Source organism: Desmodus rotundus, chromosome 6 (assembly GCF_022682495.2).
Source record: "Desmodus rotundus isolate HL8 chromosome 6, HLdesRot8A.1, whole genome shotgun sequence".
Taxonomy (NCBI): Eukaryota; Metazoa; Chordata; class Mammalia; order Chiroptera; family Phyllostomidae; genus Desmodus; species Desmodus rotundus.
The window spans coordinates 69,447,441-69,471,387 of record NC_071392.1 but is presented as its reverse complement, the minus strand read 5'-3'; the positions used below and the strand labels follow the sequence as shown (position 1 = coordinate 69,471,387).

General features: G+C 37.2%; 1 protein-coding gene across 2 annotated transcripts in view; it reads left to right on the top strand.

Moving 5' to 3' along the window:
- The window catches only part of LOC112299931 (alpha-aminoadipic semialdehyde synthase, mitochondrial), a 66,583-nt gene that overhangs the window by 10,533 nt on the left and 32,103 nt on the right, over positions 1–23,947 (top strand). For both annotated transcript variants that reach the window (XM_024555168.3, XM_053926262.1), the window contains 9 exons: positions 6,658–6,834; positions 9,846–9,930; positions 13,459–13,526; positions 13,625–13,771; positions 14,638–14,716; positions 14,844–14,971; positions 16,385–16,533; positions 17,868–17,990; positions 18,607–18,718. In XM_024555168.3, the coding sequence (XP_024410936.1) occupies positions 6,658–6,834; positions 9,846–9,930; positions 13,459–13,526; positions 13,625–13,771; positions 14,638–14,716; positions 14,844–14,971; positions 16,385–16,533; positions 17,868–17,990; positions 18,607–18,718 (1,068 nt within the window). The remainder of the gene's footprint in view (positions 1–6,657; positions 6,835–9,845; positions 9,931–13,458; positions 13,527–13,624; positions 13,772–14,637; positions 14,717–14,843; positions 14,972–16,384; positions 16,534–17,867; positions 17,991–18,606; positions 18,719–23,947) is intronic.

The window sequence follows — 23,947 nt, the reverse complement described above, 5'->3', positions numbered from 1 at the left end:
ACATTTGTTCTAGTTCTGTGAAATATGCCCATTGGTGTCTTGATAAGAATTGTGTTGAACTATAAATTGCTTTGGTTGAGACATTTTAATAATGTTAATTCTTCCATTCCATCAACACAGTATATGCTTCCACTTATTTGTGTCTTCTTCAATTTCTTTCTTCAGTGTTTTATAACTTTTTGAGTACAGGTCTTTTCCATTTTTGGCTGAATTTATTTCAATATTGAGGGATTGATTTTAGAAGGAGGTAATATCTTTTAGTTATTCTCTCCTTTACTTCATGGTGGGTCCTTATTATGGGAGTTGGGGTACAAGGCCAATAAGACACTACTGTGTTTTGTCTCATAAAACATCCCTCTAGGAAATGCTCCATTAAGTAGAGTTTGTTCATGAGAGTTTTTCTTGCCATCCCTGGTGGGTGCCTTTTACATTTATTGTTCCCTTTACTCTTCACTAATAATCTTATAGGTTTGACTCTTATTTTTTTTTGAAAAATACACATATGCTTTTTTCCTGGACCATTTGAAAATAAGTGGCAGACATTGTAGCATTTTACTAAAAAATGCTCAGATGCATTTCATTATCATTTTTCTGAATAGCCACCATATAGTTTTCTCATCTAAGAAATTATTTCATGATATCATCTCACATAATCCACTTCACATTTCCCATTTGTCCCAAATGGCTTTTATGGTCTTTTATTTTAACTGAGGCTTAATTAAACTTTCTTTAATTTACCTTTATGTCTTTTTGGTTCTTTTAATCAAAAACAGGATCCTCCCCTTTTGATTTTTGTTTGTTTCAATGACCTTAACTCTTTGGGAACATTGCAGGCCAGGTGACTTGTAGGACATTCCACTTCTGGGTGTAACTAGTCTGCTTTTTACCTTGTGATAAGTCAGGTTGTATACTTGTGACACAAATATTTCATAAGTGACCTATATTCATTCCATTGTATCACATCAAAGACACAAAAAAATCAGTCATCACATGGTGAGGAATGCATGATCACTTGGCTGAGGTGATTACTATCAGGTCTCTCCCTTGCAAAAATACCTTTCTTTCTTTGTATTTACTGAGTCACCTGTGGAATGCTGTGTTGAGATATGTGAATTTCCTGTTTCTCAACGACCTTTCAACTAATGATGTTAGCATTCATTAATAATTTTTATCTGAATTAATTTTTCCATGAAGGCTAGCAATATGATAATTTTTGTTATCTTTTAAAAAATTTTATTGTAGTTTTTCCATTAGCATTTATCCCCTCTATCCCCTCTTCCACCTCCACCCATCCCTCATCTCTCACAATCACCACACTGTTGTCCATGTCCATGAGTTCTTTCTCTTTTCTTTCTTTTTTTTTGCTCGATCCCTCCATACCAACCCCCTTCCCCCACAGCCCCGTTCCAGCTCTCAGCTCCATGCTCTATAAGTCTGTTTCTATCTTGCTTATTAGTTCATTTTGTGCATTAGATTTCACATATGAGTGAAATCATCTGGTAATTGTCTTTGACTGGCTTATTTCCTTTAGCATAATGTTCTCCAGGTACATCTATACTGTTGCAAAGGGTAATATTTTCTTCTCCTCCTCCTTCTATCTTTTTCCTTCTTTTTCTCCTTCCCCTACCCCACCCTCTTCCTCTGGCTGAATAATATTCTGTTGTGGAAATGTACCATAGCTGTTTTATCCATTCATCCTTTGATGGACCCTTGGGCTGCTTCCAAATCTTGGCTATTATAAATAACTCTTCTATTTCCTGATTTTTTTGTATGAAAGAGATTTCCCTTAGCACCTTTTCTCATACTCTTTTGAATATCATTATGGGTACATAATGTCCTAATTATCCAAAATTTGAGATAGTGAGAATCCCCTTAAGGGGGCTACTATGTCCTTTGGACATGAATCCTTTTACTTCTGAACTCTCTGGTTGCCTGAAACAACAAATTGTCTTAGCCTCACCTTGTGCTTTTTCTGCCCCTCACCAGCAATCCACCATTTCATTAAGGAACCTTAATTTCTTTTAGTTTATGAAAACCAAGATCTGGTATCTGCTTTTAGATGTGTTTATGTTACTGAGATATTGTTGCTCTTAGCTATTTTAGTGGACAGAACAAAGAAATACATAGACACAAACATACAAATTATATATACATAATTATATAATTTAGTCATGAGTTAATACGAATATTTTCAATTAAAATTTAACATTGCAGGTTTTTCTTACCTATTAAATTTTATATTTGCATTTGTTTTCTCCAGCAGTGAAAATTCTAATTTGTTCCAACATGAATGCATATTGTTTGCTTTACTCCCAAATGTATGTAAAATAATTTTGGAATCACAATGCTAATATCACAATTATCAATAAACCTGTCGATGTTAAGAGAGTAGACCTTGATAATTCTCATCACGGGAAAAAATTCTGTAACCACGTATGGGCACAGATGTTAACTAAAACTTAGTGTGATGATCATTTCTCAATATAAAATATACAAATATTGAATTACTATGTTCTACACTCAAAACTAATGTTGCATGTCAATTATATCTCAATAAAAAGCCTATTTAGTGGAGTTTAATATTTCTTTGACTTTTTTCCTTTAGAATACATCCCACAAGGAATATTCAGAATGCTATGTTTAAAAGTTATTTGAATTATCTTTTCTCTATGGTTACATAGTAAATGTGTATTCCAGTTGGATTTTTTTTTGTTTCCATTATGTTCTATTTGCTTTTAAATCCTTTTGATTTAATTTTATTTTCCAAATAACTTAAACATTTATGAGTCTCAAAAACTAAAACTGTATAAAAGAAGTTGTAATGCAGAGAAGTGGTGCTGTCATCTTAATCTTCCTACATCTATTGCCACCTACCCCTTAGTCTACTATTTTCATTAGTTTCTGGCCTATCAGTCCTATATTTCTTTTTTCAAACACAAGCATGTGTATGTGGGTGTGTGTGTGTTCTTATTTCCCCTTCAGTTCTATACACAATGTTGTATACTATATACACTCTTTTGAGCCTTGCTTTGTTTAGTCAACAACATATCCAGGAAATCGCTCCATGTCAGTTCAAAGAGCTCTGCTGCATTCTGTTTAATGGAGGTATAGTGATTATATCATTGTAATTGCTCCATCGTTCATCATGATTTATTTAACCAGCCTACTATAAGTAAGCAAATAGACTGTTTTCAAAGAAACCAGGTATGAACCATATGTACATTCTTCTACTATTTCTTCTATCCATTTTTACCTGTCTATTAAAGTAGATTCCTAAATAGATTTATCTTCATTTTATTCACTTTCCACCTTTGATGATCTTTTAATTCTGCTTGGATCATACTATTCCTTTATCTAAAAATATGAAATGACTGTCTATTGCCTCCCTGTGCTAGCTATGCAATCTCAGGTAAGTATGTAAGCTTCAGGTTCCCCATTGATAAAATGGGGATAATAATAGTACCTACCTCATGGGAGTTGTGTGAAAATTAAATAAGATAATTTATGCAACAAACTTAGCATAGCATGTAGTAATTTCTTAATAACCATTGATATTTACTATTTTTATTTTTATCCAGTAAAGCACATATGCAGCATGACAACATTCAGCCTACTTTTCCAAATCCTTTTACTCATTATGCCCTAAATATCTGTAATTTCCCACCTCTATATTTGTGTATATTTCTTCAAAGCTTTTACTGATATTACCTGCTTGTATTTTTCATTTCTACCTCTCCAAATTCTACCCAGCCCTTTAGATTAATTTCAATTTCCATACTTCCTTTATCATCTTACCTGGGAATTATCTCAGTATCCATTAAACTAATAATATCACTTGAATTCTGCAGATCATAATGTTTTTCAAATTCAGCCTCATTTACTGTGCTTCTGACTAATCTTTTACTGTATTTCATAGTCTCCTTTACAGGAGGATCTTGTCTGTCTTTCTTTGTGTCTTATCATCTCATTTCTAACACCCTCCACTGTACAGAGTAGGGCAGCAATCAGTACTATTTAAAAAAGGAAAACTAAATTGCTGATATGTCTTTCTTTAAAAAATGCACCTGAGTAATACATTAGTATTTAGCATTTAATGTTTCAGTGTATCGTTGGTATATAATATATATTTCAGAACTTTAGCAAGACTCATCAAAAAACGAAGAGAGAGAAGTCAAATCAATAAAATCAGAAATGAAAGAGGCAAAATAACAACCAACATCACAGAAATACAAAGGATTGTAAGAAAATACTATGACCAACTATATGCCAAAAAATTGGACAACTTGGGTGAAATGGACAAGTTTCTAGAAATGTGCAATCTTCCCAAACTCAATCAGGAAGAATGAGAAAACCTGAATAGATCAATAACACTAATGAAACTGAAGCAGTAATCAAAAAACTCCCAGAAAACAAGTTCTGGGCCAAATGGCTTCAGAGGCAAATTTTACCAAATATTCAAAGAAAAACTAACACCTGTCTTCAAACTACTCCAAAAAACTCAAGAGGAGGGAAGACATCCAAGCTATTTTTTATGAGGCCAGCATTATCCTAATTCCAAAACCTCATATAGACACTATAAAGAAAGAAAATTATAGGCCAATATCTCTGATGAACATAGATACTAAAACCCTCAACAGAATATTATCAAATCAAATCCAGCAATACATTAAAAAGATCATATACCATGGTCAAGTGGGATTTATTCTGGGGATTCAAAGTTGGTACAATATTTGCAAATCAATAAATGTGATACATTAAATAATCAAAAAGGAAGATAAAAATTACATGATAATACCAATAGATTCAGAAAAAGCATTTGATAAAATCCAGCACTCATTTATGATAAAAACTGAGCAAAGTGGGACTCGAGGGATCATACCTCAACACAATAAAGGCCACATTTGAAAAATCTATAGCCAACATCTCACTCAATGGACAAACACTGAAAGTGTTTTCCTAAGATCAGGAGTGAGGCAGTGATGTCTGCTTTCACCACTCTTATTCAATGTAGTACTGGAAGTGTTAGCCACAGTGATCAGACAAGAAGAAAAAATAAAAGGCATCGAAATTGGAAAGGAGGAAGTGAAGCTGTCATTATTATCAGATGGCATGATATTGTACATAGAAAACCCTAAGACTCCACCAATAAACTACTAGATTTAATGAATATATTTGGAGAAGTAACAACATACAAAATTAATATCAAGAAATTGATGACACTTTCATAAACCAATAATGAACTCTCAGAAATAGAAATTAAGAAAACAATCCCATTTACCATTTCAACAACAACAAAAAATAAGGTACCTAGGAATAAACTTAACTAAGGAGGTAAGAGACCTGTACTTGCAAACTGTAGGATATTGAAGAAAGAAATGAGAAATACAAACAAGTAGATGCATATACTGTATTCATGGTTGCAAAAATTAACATCATTAAAAATGTACATACTACCCAAAGCAATCTATAGGCTCAATGCAATTTCCATTAAAATACCAGTGGCATATTTCACAGATCTAGAACAAATATTGCAAAAATTTATATGGAACCAAAAAGACCCTGAAAAGCCTCAGCAATCTTGAGAAAGAAGAACAAAGTAGGAGGGACCACAATACTGGATATCAAACTATTATGCATAAAGCCATTGTAAGCAAAACAGCCTGGTACTGGCATTAAGAGTAGGCATATCGATCAATGGAACAGAACAAAGCGCCCAGAACTCAACCTATGCCTATATGGTCAATTAATATTTGACAAAGGAGACAAGAGCACACAATAAAGTAAAATCAGTCCCTTCAATAAATAATGTTAGGAAAATGGGACAGGTACATGTAAAAAAATAAAACTAGGCCACACGTTAAAAAAAAATAGAGCAATTGGCTATTATTTACAATAGCCAAGATCTGGAAATAGCCCATCAGTAGATGAGAGGATTAAGATATAGTACATTTACACAATGAAATAGTACATGGCTGTCAAAAAGAAGGAACTCTTGCCCTTTTCCACAACATGGATGGACTTGGAGATTGTTGCGTGAAGGGAAATAAGGCACTCATAGAAAGACAATACCATCTGATCTCACTTTTATGTGGAATCTAATGAACAAAATAAACTGGTGAACAAAATAGGTAGGCCCTGAGGCATGGGTACGTCAAATACACTGACAGATCTCAGAGGGGAGGGTGGTGAAGGGGCTGGAAGAGAGTAGCCAAAGAACTTATATGCATAGCCTTTGGAGAGAAAACAATGTGGTAAAGGCTGGGGTTGGCACAGTGCGTGTGGGGACTGGGTGGAGAGGGAGAAAAGGGGAAAATGGCAGATATCTGTAATAGTGTCAACAATAAAAATTAAATATTAAGTAAAATATTTCACAATTATATTTAAATCACATGTATGCTAATGGTTATGATCAAACTGTCCTTAAATAGGAGTGTGTGCTGAATTTCCTAAGTTTTTTGCTATAAAAGTCAAACATCTTAGATTAATATTTAGCCAGTAAATAAAAATATATGTAGTTATTGTATTATTTGTACTTAATCATAAAGATTTTATTCCTTCAAAAAGTTGTGGCTTTAATTGCTGTACATTTTACTTAGTAGAGAAGATATGAATACAACAAACCAAGGGAATAACTTTTAACCAAAATTACATTCTCAGGAATATGTCAAGGCTGGTGGCATTCTTCAGGAGGATATTTCTGAAGCTTGTCTAATTTTGGGAGTTAAAAGACCTGCAGAGGATAAATTAATGTCCAAGAAGACTTACGCATTCTTCTCCCACACAATAAAAGCTCAGGAGGCCAATATGGGCTTATTGGATGAGATTCTAAGACAGGTAATCAGTGGCTAATACTTATTTTTTTACTTTTCATTATCGATTAGAGTTTTAGTTTTCTTTCAGCATCTAGGAAATGTGTCATATTATTCACAGTAGGAAAAGTAATCTGTGAGTTAGTGCTTGAATAGTTCTGCTGATCTTAAGGCTCCTCTGCTGCACACGTTTGGAGTTTGTTAGGAGAAACCAAACATTTTATTTTTTTATTGTAAAATGGAAAGAATAATGGAAGTGTTCTCCCAAACGATTCATTATTTATAAGGTCAATTGGTTAGATATTAGCAAGTAGAATTTTTGAGCTGAAAAGAACCTCAGGGATCATATAGTCCACCACCCTAACTTTTCAGATGGAACCCAGAGAAGTAAAATGACTTGACTGAGGAGGCACAACTCTGCAGTGCCAGAGCTGGAATGGAGACCATTTTTACTTTTATTAACTTTGAAGGGGAAAAAAGAATTTTTTGAGATATGAATATTATTGAAAAAACTATTGGCTATTTAAAATACAGTTTTCATTCAACAAATATTTACTGAGTGCCTACAATGTGTCCACCATTGTTTGCTGAAATGACAATAAAATAACCTTGTCTTTGGGAGCTGATATTCTAGTGGGATGAGACAGGTGATAAATAAATGACACTTCATATGTCACTCAGTGATATGTGTAATGGAGATAAATAGGAGAAAAGGAGTGCTGGGCACTGGGAGAGGTGGCAATACCAGTGTAATAGGATCATCTGGGAGAGTTTTATTGTGAAGTTGGCATTGAGCAAACATTTGAAGGAGATGAATGATCAAGTCTTATCCCTCTGCAAAGTCTTACAAGTAGAGAGAATAATAATGGAAAGGCCTGAGGGTCTTTCTGAGAGGAGGGTGAAGGTGAAACATGTTCTACAATGCTTATTCTGCCTGCTCTGTGGAAGTGAGAGGTGGGAGGAGAACAAAGTTGATGAGAAGATTATAAATCTAGACCAGTCTAGATGCTAGGCTACAAATGATGGTGACTTGCATGAGGGTGGTGGATAAGTAACCACCCTCTAGGGTGGTGCATAAGTAACCAATATTTGCCCATGCATGCAAGGCATGGATTTTAGAGATGTATTTTAGAGATATTATTTGGCAAGATTGCCTGATGAAATGAATGTGGAATATGAGAGAGAGAGAGAGAGAGGGAGAGAAAGAGAGAGAGGGAGAAAGAGAGAGAGAGAGAAGACAGAGATGTCTTTGAGATTTTGGTCTGAGCAACTTTAAAGAGTTGCCATAGATTTAAGATCATGCTACTGTACAAGGGGCAGTCTTGGATGGAGGATTGGGAATTAAGTTTAGGGACTATCAAGTTTAATTTGTTTATGAGACATTTAAGCATAGGCGCTCTGTGGGTTGTTGGATATGAATTTGTAGCTCAGGATGGCAGCTCCTTCTGATACATATATTGTGGTTATCAGAGACTAGCAGGGGTGTCCAATCTGTGGCCTGGAGCCAAATGCCCCAGGTCCAGGATGGCTATGAATGCAGCCCAACACAAAATCATAAATTTACTTAAGACCTTTATTTCTCATCAGTTTTCATTAGTTTTTGTGTATTTAATGTGTGGCCTAAGACAGCTCTTGTTCTTCCAGTGTGTCACAGAGATGCCAAAAGGTTGGACACCTCTGGACTAGATGGTATCTAAAGCCTTGAGAGAGGATGTGGGTAGGGAGTGAATGTAGAGAAGTTCAAGGTCTAAGTCCTGGGGTAAGGATTTTACAGCATTAGAAACTAGACTAGAATCTGAAAAGAGTCAGAGAACAGGAGAATTCACAAAGAGTACAAGAAATGGAAGTATTTTATAAGGTGTATAAAACACATTTTTAGTAATTTGAAATATGTTAAATTTGGGCTGTAGTTAATTTGCACTGTTTCTGAAGAACAAACTCAAAAAGTAATTAGTGGAAGTGATATAAAAAGAGTCTTTCACCTTAAGCAGATAAACTCCTTAAAAAGCATTTTAGAAACTTTTTTTGTGATATAAATTTTCATCCATTACAAGAAAATTAATAAAAACAGACCCAGCAGGGCTTCTTTTTTTGACAGCAGTTTGTAACCAATTACTTGGAGTTGGATGAATATTAAACATTCTTAAATTCATGAACATGATTAAATCAAATGATCTTTGAGGAAATACAATGACCGTTTCAAACATTCCATAATTACAATGTGTCAATAGCTCTTAACCATGAATTAGTAAGTCATTTTTAAGAGAGGGAAGATTCCCAAGGGAAGAGGAAGACTGTGACTTTAGTGCAGATGAGGAAGTGAAAAGCAGGCAGCCTGTATTACTTTTTAAATGAAGCTAATTGTGGCGGGATGGAGAGAGAAAAAAGAGAGGAGAAAGAAAGAGAGACTGAGATAGAGACAGACAGACAGAGACAGGGAAGGAGAGAATGAGCAATTTGTGTGTATGGACGTGGGAGGGAGTGGTGCTATTTTTTTTAAGGTAGAAGTGGTGCTGTTTTTTTTTTTTTTAAGGGTGAATGTCACTTAGAATGGCTGGGGGGAAGGAGCAGTGCAGAGAGGCTGATGCAGGAAAGAGGAAAAGCTCAAGAAGAGTGGTCTTGGAGGACATGGAAAAGAGCCAGCCTCTATCTAGCTCATAGGGCTTAGTCTCAGGAGGGACTGGTCTTCCTTGAGACTAGAAGGAAGGATGTGAGGATAAACAAGGCTGTAGATATATGTGTAGATGGTGCTGGGCTAAAATTTAAAGGAAATCATGCCATTATTTGACTGACTATCACCAATGAGCATTTAGCACCCTGGTAGAACCATTCTTTCATGTAATCACAGCCCTATCATTGACTTGTGACCTGCCTTTTCTGAATGTTTCAGGGTGTACCTGATGGTAAGTTATGCTGGCAAATCAAGATATATTTTATATGAGGAAAAAAGTGTGAAATGTTGACCTGCTCATATATGTGATTTACTCATTGAAATTAAGCTTGATGTGACTGAAATTTTTTTTACTCTTTTGTCAGGAAATCAGACTTATTGATTATGAGAAAATGGTGGATCATAGAGGAATTCGTGTCGTGGCATTTGGACAATGGGCCGGTGTGGCAGGTAGGTGTGCTGGGGCTTTTACATCACCCACTTTGAAGTTTGCCTTTGGAGTGACTGTGTGGTTTCTCTTTTCTGTGGCAAGGGGATGGGAGTGTTCACTTCCCATTGATAAAAATAAACACGCAGGTGTGACTAAGGGTGATGAATATCTGAGGCTAGAATAAGAAGGTAAATCATTAAAATATATTTATTGCAAAAATTAAAAAGGAAAAGAAGACGGGGAGGAGTGTAACACTATAGTTAGGCTCTGACTTTGTAGAGAGTTGCGTTTGGAAGAGCAGAAGGAGAGGTCAGTTTGGTAATGAGAGTTTGGGGAGTAGAAAAAAGGGAAAAAAGGAAAAAAGGTACAGGGGCAGGAGCAACAGAGGAGCAATCTAGAAAGGATAGACGCTGGAGTTGGGGAAAAAATATTTTTTACTCCTCAACCGAGGATATATTTACTGATTTTAGAGAGAGAGAAAAAAAGAGGGGGCAGGGAGAGAGAGAGAGAGAAATCTATGTCAGAGAGAAACATCAATCAGTTGCCTTCCATAAGCTCCCTGACCATAGATTGAACCCACAGCCTAGGTATGTGCCCTGACTGAGAACTGAACCTGCAACCTTTTGGTGTATGAGACGATGATTCAACCAACTGAGCCACCTGGTCAGGGCAATTCTACTTGATTTTTGTCCTAGTTTTGTCCTAGTACTTTGAACCTTGTTTAGCTGAGAAACATTGTATGTTATAACTATCACATTAGACTACATGAAGGTCTATAATTATCAGAACAAGTAGCCAGAAATTTGTATGGATACAGGACACTAAAACACTATCACCCACCCTGATATGACTGAGCACTCCTCCCAAGAACTGCGGAATACATATTCTTCGCAAGAAGTCACTTGGAGCATTCATCCAAACGTTCCATGTGCTGGGTCACAAAACAATTCATAACACATTTAAAAGTTTTGAAATCATACAGTATGTGCTCTGACTATAATAAAATTGACTTAGAAATTATAATAGAAAGACATCTAGAAATTTTCCAAATATTTGGAAGATAAACAATGCTTTTTGAATAACTCATTGAAGAGGAAATCACAGGAAAAATTAGAAACTATTTTTAGCTTCTAATATTAGTTTCTAATAAAAATTTAAAACACAGTATACCAAAATTTGTGGGGTATGGATAAAGTGGAGCTTAGAAGAAAATTCATAGCATTTAATGATTTTACTAGAAAAAAAGAAACTTCTGAAATTAATGATCTATACTTCCATCTGAAAAAGGTAGAAAATGAACAAGGAATTAGATCCAAAACAAACAGAAGAAAGGAAATAATAAAGGTAAAAGGGAAAAACAATGAAATCAGAACAGGAAAAAAATAGAGAACATCGATGAAATTAAAAGTTGTGTCTTTTAAAAAATCAATAAAATTGATAAATTTCTAGTTAGACTAATAAAACAAAAGAGAAGACATTATTTACCAATATTAGAAATCTAAGGGAGGTCACACTGTATATCTGACAGACATTAAGAAGAAAAAAGAAAATTATGAATAGGCAGATAAATCTGACAATGTTGATAAAATACACAAATCCTTGAAAGATACAAATTACAAAACCAACTCAAGAAAGAAATGAAAAACTTGAATATCAATGTACAAGATAAATTCCACATATAGACATTTATCAAGAGAAATGAGTTGTTTTTGGTACAGACTTATTTCTATATCTTCATTCATAATAATATAGAAACAACCCAAATGCCCATCAGCAGAAGAATGGATAAATAAATTGTAGTATATCTGTAAAATGGAAAAGTCAGCAATAAAAAGAAGCAAACTACTCATATACACAAAGTATGTATAAATCTCAAAAATATTATGCTGAGTGAAAGCAGACACACAAAAAAAGAGTATATACTTGTATGTTATTTATATGAAACTGTAAAAGAAACTCATTTATACAGAGAGAAATAAGATCAGTAATTGTATTGGGCCAAGGGTTGGGGAGGATTGACTGGGGTGATGAAAATATTCTGTATCTTGATTATATTAGTGTAAATATGGTTGTGTACATTTGTTAACAGTTATCAAACTATGTACTTTCAGTTGGTGTATTTATTGTGTATAAATTAGCCCTTTAAAAGTTGACTTCAGAAAAAAGATCAAAGAAAATTAGTTAGGGATCTGCCCAGGACAAGTTCTACTAAAAAGAAGAGAATGCATGCTGAGGTCCTTGCTCTAGGCATGCTGACTTTCTTCTGTTTATAGGGCCCTCAAATGGATAAATCCATAAGATGGGCGGTTAGGTCTTGAAGTAAAAGATCTCTGTTAGAGATATAGATGTAGGGTAATCTGTATATAGAGAATACTTAAAATTTAGGACTGGATGAGATTAGCTTTAAAAAAATAAACAAATGCACAGATTGACAAGAATAAGGCCTGGGACAGAATCCTGAAGCGGACTAATATATAGGGAAGGCACAGAGGACACTAATATAAAAGGAATGGGCATAAGAGGAGGTGCCTACAGAAATGTAGCAGCGGAGAAAAAGAAGGAGCTTATACCCTTTGCAATGGCATGGATGGAACTGGAGAGCATTATGCTAAGTGAAATAAGTCAGGCGGTGAGGGACAAATACCATATGATCTCACCTTTAACTGGAACATAATCAACAAGAGAAAAAAGCAAACAAAATATAACCAGAGACATTGAAATTAAGAACATTGTAACAATAGCCACAGGGGAGTGGGGAGGGGATAGTGGGGAGAGGGGTCTATAGGAGCTACTATAGAGGACACAAGGACAAAATCAAGGGGGAGGGTAGAGGTGGGGGAGGGAGGTGGGACTGGCTGGGGTGGGGTAGAGGGAAGGGGAGAAAATGCAGACAATTGTAACTGAATAAAAATAAATAAATTAATTAAAAAAAGAATTACAAAAAAAAAAAAGAAGTGTAGGATGAAACATTTCAAATCTGAGATGCAGAGGGAAGAGTGTTCCAACAAAGAAAGGCCCTATGTTGTCAAATGCTTCTGACAAGTAAGTCAAGATCTGAAAAGTATCTGCTAAATTTAGCTATTTAGGTCACTGGAATTGCTGATGGGGGTCATGGGGTTAATGGTGACTTCATTCTTGTTTGCTCATTTTTATTTTGGTATGGGAGGAATGGAAGATAAGAATAAGCCAATACAGAGGGACAGTGAAAGGAACAATTTAAGAGTGGATTTGTTAGGCAGGAAAGGATGGGATGTGGAGCAAAGGTGGAGAGCTTACCCTTAGAGAAGGACACTCATTCCATTTTATCAGGATTGAAAGTGGAAGGAATAGGTGGCGATAAAGCAGGTTTAGTGCTTTTAAAGGCAGAAAGGTGAGCGAATGGGTCAAATGACAGCGAGGTGTCCTCCAAATCTGAGAAGCCACAGCTTCTCAGCTTCCCTCTGCATCTGTGCTTCTTCAGAGCCCTGGGCAGTTTGAAGAATGGGCAGAGAGAACAGCTTCAACTCCTCTCAGCTAATGGTCTTTCTATTGGTCTGATTCTGCAATAGGGATGATCAACATTTTACATGGAATGGGTTTAAGGCTCCTTGCTTTGGGACATCACACACCTTTTATGGTGAGATTTTTATTTTATTTTTAAAAAATACATAACACACTTTAAGAATAGAAAAATGTCTCAGGTTGTAGACTAACGAATTGTGTGCTTGCTTTCAGCACATTGGCATGGCTCATAACTATAGGAACAGCAGTCAGGCTGTGCAAGCTGTCCGCGATGCTGGCTATGAAATATCTCTGGGTTTGATGCCCAAGTCAATAGGGCCCTTAACATTTGTGTTCACAGGGACTGGTAATGTATCTAAGGTAAATCCCACCTGTCTTGTTTCTGTAAAGCAGCCTGGAACTCTGAAACTAACCCAAAGGATGTGGGCATCTTGTGGGCATTTCAGAGCCCTGCTTTTCCAGGAATGGGCATTCTGTTTGGGGTACATTTCTTACCTATGTACCTTTCTCACAGTAAAGAGCAGTTGTGGTCCAAACTTATGTTTTTTCTTTTAGTTGATTCCAAGCTGTGAGAAGTTTTTAATGTTTTTTTTCCTTTTTCCTTTTTAGAGGAATAACTCATTTTTAATGGTGTAAAGCTCTCTTCATAGGGTGATCTGTTTCACCTCCATCACTGAGATATTCAAAAATTTGGTATTTCCCCCAGATATTTTTAAGGCAGATGTTAGGAGGCTTAATTCAAAACTAGAATTGATAATTTTTTCTTTCTGGGATGGTTTTGAGGACACATTTGTGACCCTTATCCCCCACTGAGAAACTTGCGATTGCAAATAGATCTTTCTTCAGGAACATTATTTACAAAAAGGACATCACTGTTTATATTCTGCTGTGAGATAAGCGTCTAATGTTTTGTAGGAAATACAGTTTCCCCACTTGAAGTGACTTCTGCAATGGAGCAGAAAGCAAATAGAAATATTTTTTTGTGCTCTCATGTCTAAATACTTTTGTTGCTCTGCTGAATAAGTTAAGTAAAAAAATTAACCCCCTTCAATGCATGGTGTTCAAATTGCAGGCTGTGAGCAAGAACCTCATCTGAACTTTGATGGTGCAGTCCTTGTCGCAGGGAGCTGTATAACTGTGGAAAAAATTAATTAGAATCTTTGTAGGAAGTTGTGTTGGCTCTTTTCCTATTTATTTGTAGAGTTTTACTCATGTGTTATTTACAGGGAGCCCAAGAAATCTTCAATGAACTACCCTGTGAATATGTGGAACCGCATGAGTTAAAAGAAGTTTCCCAGAATGGAGGTAAGAGGGGAAGGATGACTATGTTTTTGTTTTTACTGTTTTTTATAGTTTCTGTGTTATAATATTTCATCACCATAAATCTTTATCATTTGTCATCCACTTTACTGATTTCTTTCCCATCTGCAAGACCTGAGGAAAGTGTATGGAACAGTGTTAAGTCGCCATCATCATCTTGTCAGGAAAACAGATGGTGTATATGATCCTGTAGAATATGACAAATATCCTGAGCGCTACATAAGTCGTTTTAACACTGATGTGAGTATTGCACTCAGCTTTTGAGCTGGTTGTCAATGAAACAATATAGCCGGTCTCTTTCCAGGAGAGAAATTCTGAATGTGTACATTGGTTTTCAGTTCCCCATATTTATTGACTGTTGTGAGTCCCTTGGATATTATGAGTTGGCCTAAGGAGTTATTGGCTTTTATTGATGTTTGGAGTGGCCTTTGCCCAGTGGTTTTGTTGGTTTCTGTGGCTGTGCCCTTTGCTTCACTGTCTTTGTTTCTACTTCAGGTCTGCATGTACCCAGTAGCTCTAGACCTTTTCCTGTGGATTACTGTTTTCTGTATTTATCCTGGACTAATTTGTATTGTTGGCAAAATGCAGTGTCTATGAGGTTATATCTCAACATAGATTTATGCCTTCTGTGGCCACAAATTGCAATTATAAGCTCAGCTAGCTGTTTTGAAATGCATACTTTGATTACAGGGCTCCAGAGTGATATAGTGAGGCTGCTTAAGCACAGGCCCACGCCCCCTGTACAAAATAGTTACTTCAACTAAAATCCTTCTGAGGAAGGCACACTGGCTTCATCTTATAAGAAGAACGATATGTTTGTATATTCTGAAGTCATTAGTCATGTAATAGTCCTCCTTAAAAGGGACTGACAAAAACAAAACAAAAAATACAAGCATATATGGTGATAGGGAATATTTTGAATAATTTTCATATGTTTGAACAGCATAGCATTTTTAGATTCTGGCATGAAATTTGATGTTTAGCATGTAAAGCATGTTATAGGAAAGGACTCTTATCTGTAATTTGCAAATTCTTGAGATACCTGAGAAAGAAAGAATGTGAAACTAGTCTCAAACTGAAAAATTTTGAATCTAGTAAATTTCCATCCTTTCTTTTCCCTCCCAATCACAGAAGTATTGGTGATTGGCTACATCCTTAAACTTATCATGACCTAGGTACAATGTGTGCATGTTTGTAGCACATTTGTCTATGGAGCTTACTGATGTTATCTGATTTAATCCTCACAGTATTGCTTTGAGGAGGGGCTACATATTGTCCCCATCTGGCACCTAAGGAAACAGCCCCGAGAAGTCCAGGTAGCCGTACTTAGATGGGGCTGTACTGGTTGCTGAGCTGCAGAGAGAGTGCTAGGTCACCTGATTCTCTGTACTGCCTTTTTCTTGGCTAGGCACCACATTAGAGAGCAAGTATATTAATATATTTATGTTCATATATTGCTCTATCATGGGGAATTTTACAGACTCTGGGTGGCTATTTATTGTCTTTGACTCAAAAGGTGGCCACTGACCTGGCAAATAAAGTCAACTTGAAGTTACACTAAATATTTCTCATGGAATTTACTGATAGCTCTCTCAGCACACTGCATTGAAATACTCTGTTTCCTAGCTGTTGAACTTGGAACTTGCTTTACAGGTTGCACCCTATACAACTTGTCTTATTAATGGAATCTACTGGGAACAAAACAGCCCTCGTCTACTAACCCGCCAAGATGTTCAGAGTCTCCTGGCTCCAGGCAAGGCTTCAGGTGTTGGTGTGGAAGGCTGCCCTGTGTTGCCACACAAGTAAGGACTTCCCTTCAGCGATGATGGTAGTTTTTAGCAGCAGGGCCCACTGTTAGGGCATCACACATAGGGTATCACAAAACTTGACTGTTAATAAGGACTTGTCTGCCTTATCTTAGTTGACCTTTTGAGAGCATTTGACAGTTAACCTTCTCTCCCCCTTGAAATCTTCCTTAACTTCTGTGGCTCCATATGTAGCTTAGAAGTTATCTCCTCAGTGAGGTTCTTTCCAGCTTCTCCATTTTCATTCTCTCTAGTCTGTTCCTCTGTTTCTTTTTCTGAAACCCATCATCATTTATTTTCTCCCTCCCACTTGAACTTAATCTTCTTCAGGAGAGAGGCTCTATTTCTCTTGGCCATAAGTACTTAGGACATTGCCTGAAAACAATATACATTCAAATAATTATTAAATGTCCAATTAATTAATTAGTCAATAAATGTTTATGGGACATCTCATCTGTCTGGCACTCCGCTGAGCTGAAGGATAGAGAAGAGTGTAGGTACGGTTGCTGCCCCCAGGCATGTAGCTGGCATCACTCAGTGCCAAGGGAATGCTGAAGCAACCAGTATTCTCCTCAGCCAGACTCGAGGAGAAAGGGGGAGCCTGGGCTTAGCAAAGTGTCAAGAGGGAGGAGTGAGGAGAATGAGAATTGCAAGGGGCAATACTGCTGCTTGATACATATGGAGCTGCTAAAGCACAGCTTAAGACATAGTAAGTGGGATAGTCTAATTTCTAGTGTGGGGTTTATATAAGCAAGAGGTACTTGGAGATTGGGCAGGAGAATTGGGGTCAATCTCTAAAGGGTCTCAAATGGTGGGCTAAGACATTGATTTGTAATTCTAGAGATTCCCATGTAATAATGTGTAAAACTATGTAGTACTAAGCAGGGTGGAGGGAGTTGGCTAAGTAGGTTAAGTTTAGGTTGTTGTCAATGATATTTCTAGGGAAGGAATTTTCCACTTTTATTTCTTTCCTCCTTTTCCTCCTGCTCCTCCTTCCCCTCCTTCTCCTCCTCTTCTCTCTATTCTTTCTTGTGAAGCCTAAAACACACAGTAGGAAGATTCTGGTTTCCCAGAAGAACTCAGTAGGAAAAAAAAAAAGCTAAGAGCCCAGGCAGCCACCTTGAACGTTGTTCCAAGCACCTTTTGTTTTTATTCATTTTTTTTTTCCCCACAATCACAGGCTTCATTGCAGGGGCGGGGGTGGCAGTGGGGATGGGCCGGGGGGCCAGTCTTCCTTCAGGCTCCCAAACACAGCTGCCGGCACGCTCTGCTAACCTTGTTGGAGACTTCAGAGTTCTGTGCTCTGATCTAAGTGTTGATGTTATTTTCAGACTTGTAGCAATATGTGACATTTCAGCAGATACAGGAGGATCTATAGAGTTCATGACTGAGTGTACAACAATAGAGCATCCCTTCTGCATGTATGATGCAGACCAGCATATCATTCACGACAGGTGAGTTTGCTAACGTGGTCCGATGGTGGCAGGTACATAAAAATATGTCATTTACCTAATTTTATATAGAAGCCTTAAAATACTCAATATTTCACATCATTGTGAAGACCATGCAAATTTTCAGATATGCTGAAACATATTTAAAAATTTGGGAGAAAACTCATGTGCAAATTTTTCTTTTTTAAAGATTTTATGTATTTATTTTTAGAGAGAGGGGTAGGGTGGGAGACAAAGAGGGAGAGGAACACCAATGTAAGAGAGAAACATCGATCAGTTGCCTTTCTCATGCGTGTAGACTGGGGACCGAACCTGCAACCCAGGCATGTGCCCTGACTGGGAATCGAACTGGCGACCTTTCACTTTGCGGGACAATGCCCAATCCACTGAGCCACACTGGTCAGGGCCTCACTGCAAATTTGAACACTTTAATCCATATATTCTATATTAAAATGGGATATACTTTGCCCAAGAAGGGAAAAGTTTTGTTTGAAAACTTGTTTATTTTGTTACAAGATTACAAATGATAAGAAGCAAGTATAATAGAATAGAAATCTGAAAAAGTTAGAGCTGCAAGTAACATTTTGTACATCCAAATAAAGCATGTTGATTCTTCCAGCGTCGAAGGCTCTGGGATTCTGATGTGTTCCATTGACAATTTGCCGGCACAGCTTCCAATTGAAGCTACAGAATACTTTGGGGACATGCTCTATCCTTATGTTGAAGAAATGGTAAGCAAACCCGGAGCTTCACAACAACTCCAAGGCTTTAAACAGAACTGTGGCATGATCTTACCGATGTTCTGGTTTTTGGTATTAAGAAATCTGTTGTAAAATGAAATGCCAGCCCTTCCATGAAATACTGACTATTATTTTATACATTCTGCTTCCTTCTCTCATGGGGAATATAATTGTATAACTGTTTTCATACTTAATTACAATTTGCATTTGCTTCTCATTATGCATATTTTAGTAAGAATGTTCATGAAATGAAAGATAAGATTCTCTTTGTTTTCAATCCTTTCTTTTCAATAGGTCAATTCATATTGAGGTTTTCTTAGTGTGTTGGATTAGTAGATTTGAAAAATCAGCAATATAGGACATTTTACTAGATTTTAGTCACTAATGCTTAGTGAAGGACAGCCTTTCTTGAGGCCGTATATTTTTCACTGCGATTGGCGATTGACTACTGAAATACTGTGCTATTTAAATCTCATTTATTTGTCAAAGATAAGCTTTTTTCTTCCAGTATTTATCTTCCTCCTTCCTACTAAACCTGGTTTGTTTCTATTGCTGATGGTTGTCTGCCTCTGGCAGCGAGTCTCAAGGGATGAAACAGTGGCTGTCGTCCTTTCCCTCCGTGGCTTTACTCTGCAGCTCTCAAACTACAGTGAGACAATAGTTACGGGACATGAATAAATGAGACTTTGCCTGTGGTTTTCTTTTCTTTCACATAGTATTTCATTTTGAACCTTTGTTTTTCCTCCTAGAATATGTCAGGAGAGAGATGTAACAGGCTTGAGAAAATGCAGGCAGCAGGCACTATTATAGTTGGCACGATATTATATTGCATTTGCTATGTGCCAGGTAGTATTTAAGTTACTTCATATATTTTAACCATTAAATACTCATGACAGCCCTGTCTGGTAGGTACCATAATTCAACCTATTTTACAGACGAGGAGGCTGAGGTATGGAGAAGTTAAGGCTGAGAAGGGTTGGGGCTGCCATGCTGGATCTGTAATGCTCCTGGGATTGGCAGCGTCTAAAACAGTTGACAAATGACAGGCTTTACTGGAGACGTCAACTTGCTTTATGGCCTTGAGCAGGATGCTCACTCTCTGAATCTCAGGTGTTTCACCTGTACAAGAAGTGGTTGCTATTTAAAATCGTACTGGTCCCTCCAGCTCTAACATTCTGTACTGTAGATGTCTCAGTAGCTCAAAGGTATGTATATAAAAAAATAATAAGTTTGACCAGATGTTTACCATTTTTGATGATCTTCACTCACTTTCCTCTAGCATCATTCCCTGCAGACCTAGTAACTTCCTTTAGCACAATGAGCGAATTTAAAAATTTCAGATATTCTCTTTCCAGTTCTAAATTTTCCATCTGGTTCTTTTTTTCTCTTTTTCTGCTGAGAATTTCTATTTTTAAATTTGTTTTGAGTGACATTCCTTTGTCACCTGGAATGTATTTATAAAAGCTACTTTATACTCTTTGCTTACATTTCCAAAATTCTGAATCAACTTGAGGTTGAACTTTTCTTTTGAGAATGGATTGGGTTATTGTTTTCTGGTTTACTTATGTTGAATGATCTTTGAATTGATTTTGGATGATGTGGATAGTTGTGGAGATTCTGGGTTATTATATTTCTCTGAAAAGTATTGCTTTCTGGGACTTAGCAGGCAATGAACTTGGTTAGAATTAAAGTGAAAAGTCTGTCTCACCTGAGATAGGGGTAGTATCAATAAAAGGTCAGCACTTTCATCCATACCTGGGCTGCTGGTATAGTATGACCTGTACATGCTCAGTGCTGGGCTCATACAGAGACTTGGAACAGAGTTTATGTGGGCTTCCCCTTTTTCCCCCCCGAATCTGTCCTTTCTGGCATTTCTTCACACTCCAGAGACTGTGGTTGCTCTAGGTTCCATTCCTGTTTCCTTAGATCAGAAGGTCATCAAGTTTCATGTTTTTTCCCCCCTCCTACCACATGGCCCATCCTTATCCTCAGGGCAATGCCAAAAGAATGGGAAAGTCAACCACTGTGCTAATTATTTCTTCTACGTTTTGACACTTCTCCCATAATTGCCTGCTTTTTTTCATTATCTGAAGCTCTCATGTAGTTAGTTTTATTTGTATTTTGTCTAGAGCTTGTAGTTGTTATCTGTAGGAAGGATGGAACCTAATGTCCATACCTACCCCCATCATAACACATTGATTCAATCAACTTGACTCCAGCAGAGGTTGGTGAGCCTTTGGTTTTAATTCACTGTTTTGAATGTTAAGATTATGTCTTTTCGTGCAATTCTTACTTATTAGGCCAGGTTATGGAAAATGGTGAATACTGATTTGCTTTGTGGATGAGTTTGACTGTAAATTTCTTGACATGTGTTTTTGTTTGGCTGCTCTGACTTCAATTATAACTTTATTTGTTTTGGACTTTAGAACACAGCTTTTCATTCCTATTCATCCTTGATCAAACTTGCTACTCATGCAGTGCACTTGACCTCATGTAGCTGTCAGGAGAAATGCAAGCTAGGTCAAAGACTTCTCAGGAGGGTGTGAGAAGGAGGGTGTATCCTTATTCAGTTACATGAGGGTTAGCTCATGTAACTGAATAAGGATAAGGGCATTTCTTAAATAAAATTTTTATAAAAGAACACAATATAATTTTTCACAGTATATAATACTAAAAATATTAAAGTGTCACAGATAAGTGACCCATAAGTGTACAGCCTGATAAATTATGACAAAGATGCCCAGTGAATGCTGAATAAGTGAAAAATAGAAGAATGTTGACAACCCAGGGACTCCCTGGTGTCTCTCCCAGCACTATCTCTGCTTCCCTTCCTATAGGTGCCTACTATCTTGACTTCTAACTATGGATTAATTTTGCTTTAGGGGGGGGGGAATTTTATTTTTCTTACATATTAGTTAGTATTCAAACTCACTTCTGATAATTCCAGTAAATTTCTTGGGTCTATGTTCTGTTTTGCTGTTGTCTTGGTTTTCAGTCAATTCTTATTAGTTAGTATTTCCGTTTATTTTTGATTGAATGCTGGATACTGTGTATATAAAGCTTTAGAGGTGAATCGAGGTTCCAGATGTTGTGGCAATATTCTCCAGAGATTTCCTTTGTTTTTGGCAGGAATTGAATAGCCTAGGAGAAAATCCCCTCAATTTAGTTGGAGATGGGAGTGATTCAAAGTTGGGCTTTAGTCCTTTGGAGAATTGATAGTTTTCAGTTTACCATTTATTTTAAAATATAGTCTTTCAGTAGCTAAAATGAAAATCTGGCACTTATTAGGGTCCCCTTTGGCAGAAGTTAAATTCTATTTTTTTTTGTTTGGTTTAGTTGACAAGCTCTCCTCATTATCTCAGTCTCTCTGCGGCTTTCTGCTCAACTTTGCAGCATCCCAGTCACTGCATCCACATGGACAACTGCTCCTAGGAATGGGGCCTAATGGGATAAACACCCTCAGAGCAAGGACTCACCTCTCTGGGTAACCTTCTCCAGAATGATGGTGCAGCAAGTCTTTCAGGTCCTTTGAACCTAAAAACAGGCTTTTCCTGTTTTACCCATTGGAAGGATGGGTCTGAAAAGAGCAAATTTACCACTGCTAGATGGAAGTATACATTAGAAAAGCCAGTGTGTTTGTGCCTACATAGATCTATAGCTGGTGGACTTTTATGCAGTGCGGCAAGGTGCAGAATGTCAGAAGGTGAAGTGTTGGAGGTGTTTGCTTAGGTGTCTGATGAGTGAGCCCACTCCTCTAAACTGCCGTACCATTTCTGTTTATATTAACCTCACTGTAGCCCTCCAAGCACCTTGGTGAGATTGCCTCAGGGGCATTCATCCTGAAGTACTTTTAAGCACTGAACATTTGTGAAAGTTAATGAATGTCTCTATTTTGTAGTCTTGATATATATATGTCTGTTACCACTAAAAAAATTAAGTCTGTTGTCTCTGATCTCTTCTGATGACTGTATGGGAGCTGTATTTAAAGTATAGGCACTGTCCTGTTTTCCCTAGATTGTCCTTTTGACTTAAGGTCCATATAGCTTCTGTAGCATTGCAAGGCACACACTATTATTTTATACTAACATAGAAGATTTGTTTTAGTTGGATTTGATATTTATTGTCTGTTGGAACAAGACACACATATGGGTGGCAAAAACAAAGACACACCTTTTGACTTAATAGAAGCATGAGGTCCAGGAAGGGGCTGAGGCAAGTACGCAACCCAGCCATAAGGTGGACTGTGACAGCCATTAGAAAGATGCTAAGGAGGTTGTGTGGGGAGAGGCTCTGTCCTGTTGGGTAAGACTAGGAGAGGTTTTATGAAGGAAGTGACATCTGAGCTGGTGTCAGATGGGTGGATGGGATCTGTTCATTTGCATGGAAATAGGAGGCACGCTGTGATGGAGACAGGAGAGCGAAGGTGGGAGTTAATTTAATCTAGGGATTCTGATGAAACAACTGTATGTTGGTTCCATATTGCAAAGGGTCTCAGCACCAGAATAAACAGCTTGAAATTAATTTAGGAAAGAGTGATGAGCTCCCAAAGGTGTTGTAAGTAAAAGTGGCAAGGCATACCATATGCTTCAGAGCCCTTGTGGTTGCACTTCTGTGTCAGGTGAAATCTTGCAGGGGAAATAAAAGTCAATGTAGAGACTGAGCAGTCTTTTGTCTTTTAGGTGTGCCTTTGGGTGAATTCATGACAGATTTTTTAGTTTTCTTGGAAAAAATCCATTGAACTTTCAATAATTATTGCATGTATTCACTAATATTTTTAATTGGATGTTTACCATTTAATGTAGCAGGCCCATAGCAAGATGCCAAGTGTAGTTTCTACCTTCAAGGTGTGCTTGAGGGCAGATTTTAATAAAGACTTCACAAAGGTGGCAATTTTTCAGCTGTACCTTGAAGAATAAAGTGTGGGAGTTCCAGGTAGAGGAATGGCATGTGAGGCACCTACCTGGTGTAGCCCAGAGGCATATGGAAGCACAACACAGATGAGCAGTTCCACACTGTTCACAGATCTAAAATGTTGGGTGTGAGGCTCAAGGGAGAGCTGAAACCAGGGAAGTGACCTGCAGGCCTGGCTGCCTGCCACCACGAAAACCAATACTCATGACACAGATGTGGAGAATAAGGAAAGAAGTGTATTCAGGTGCTGGTGACCTGAGAAGATGGCAGGCTCCTGTCCTTGAAAACCATTTTAACATTTCAGACGTT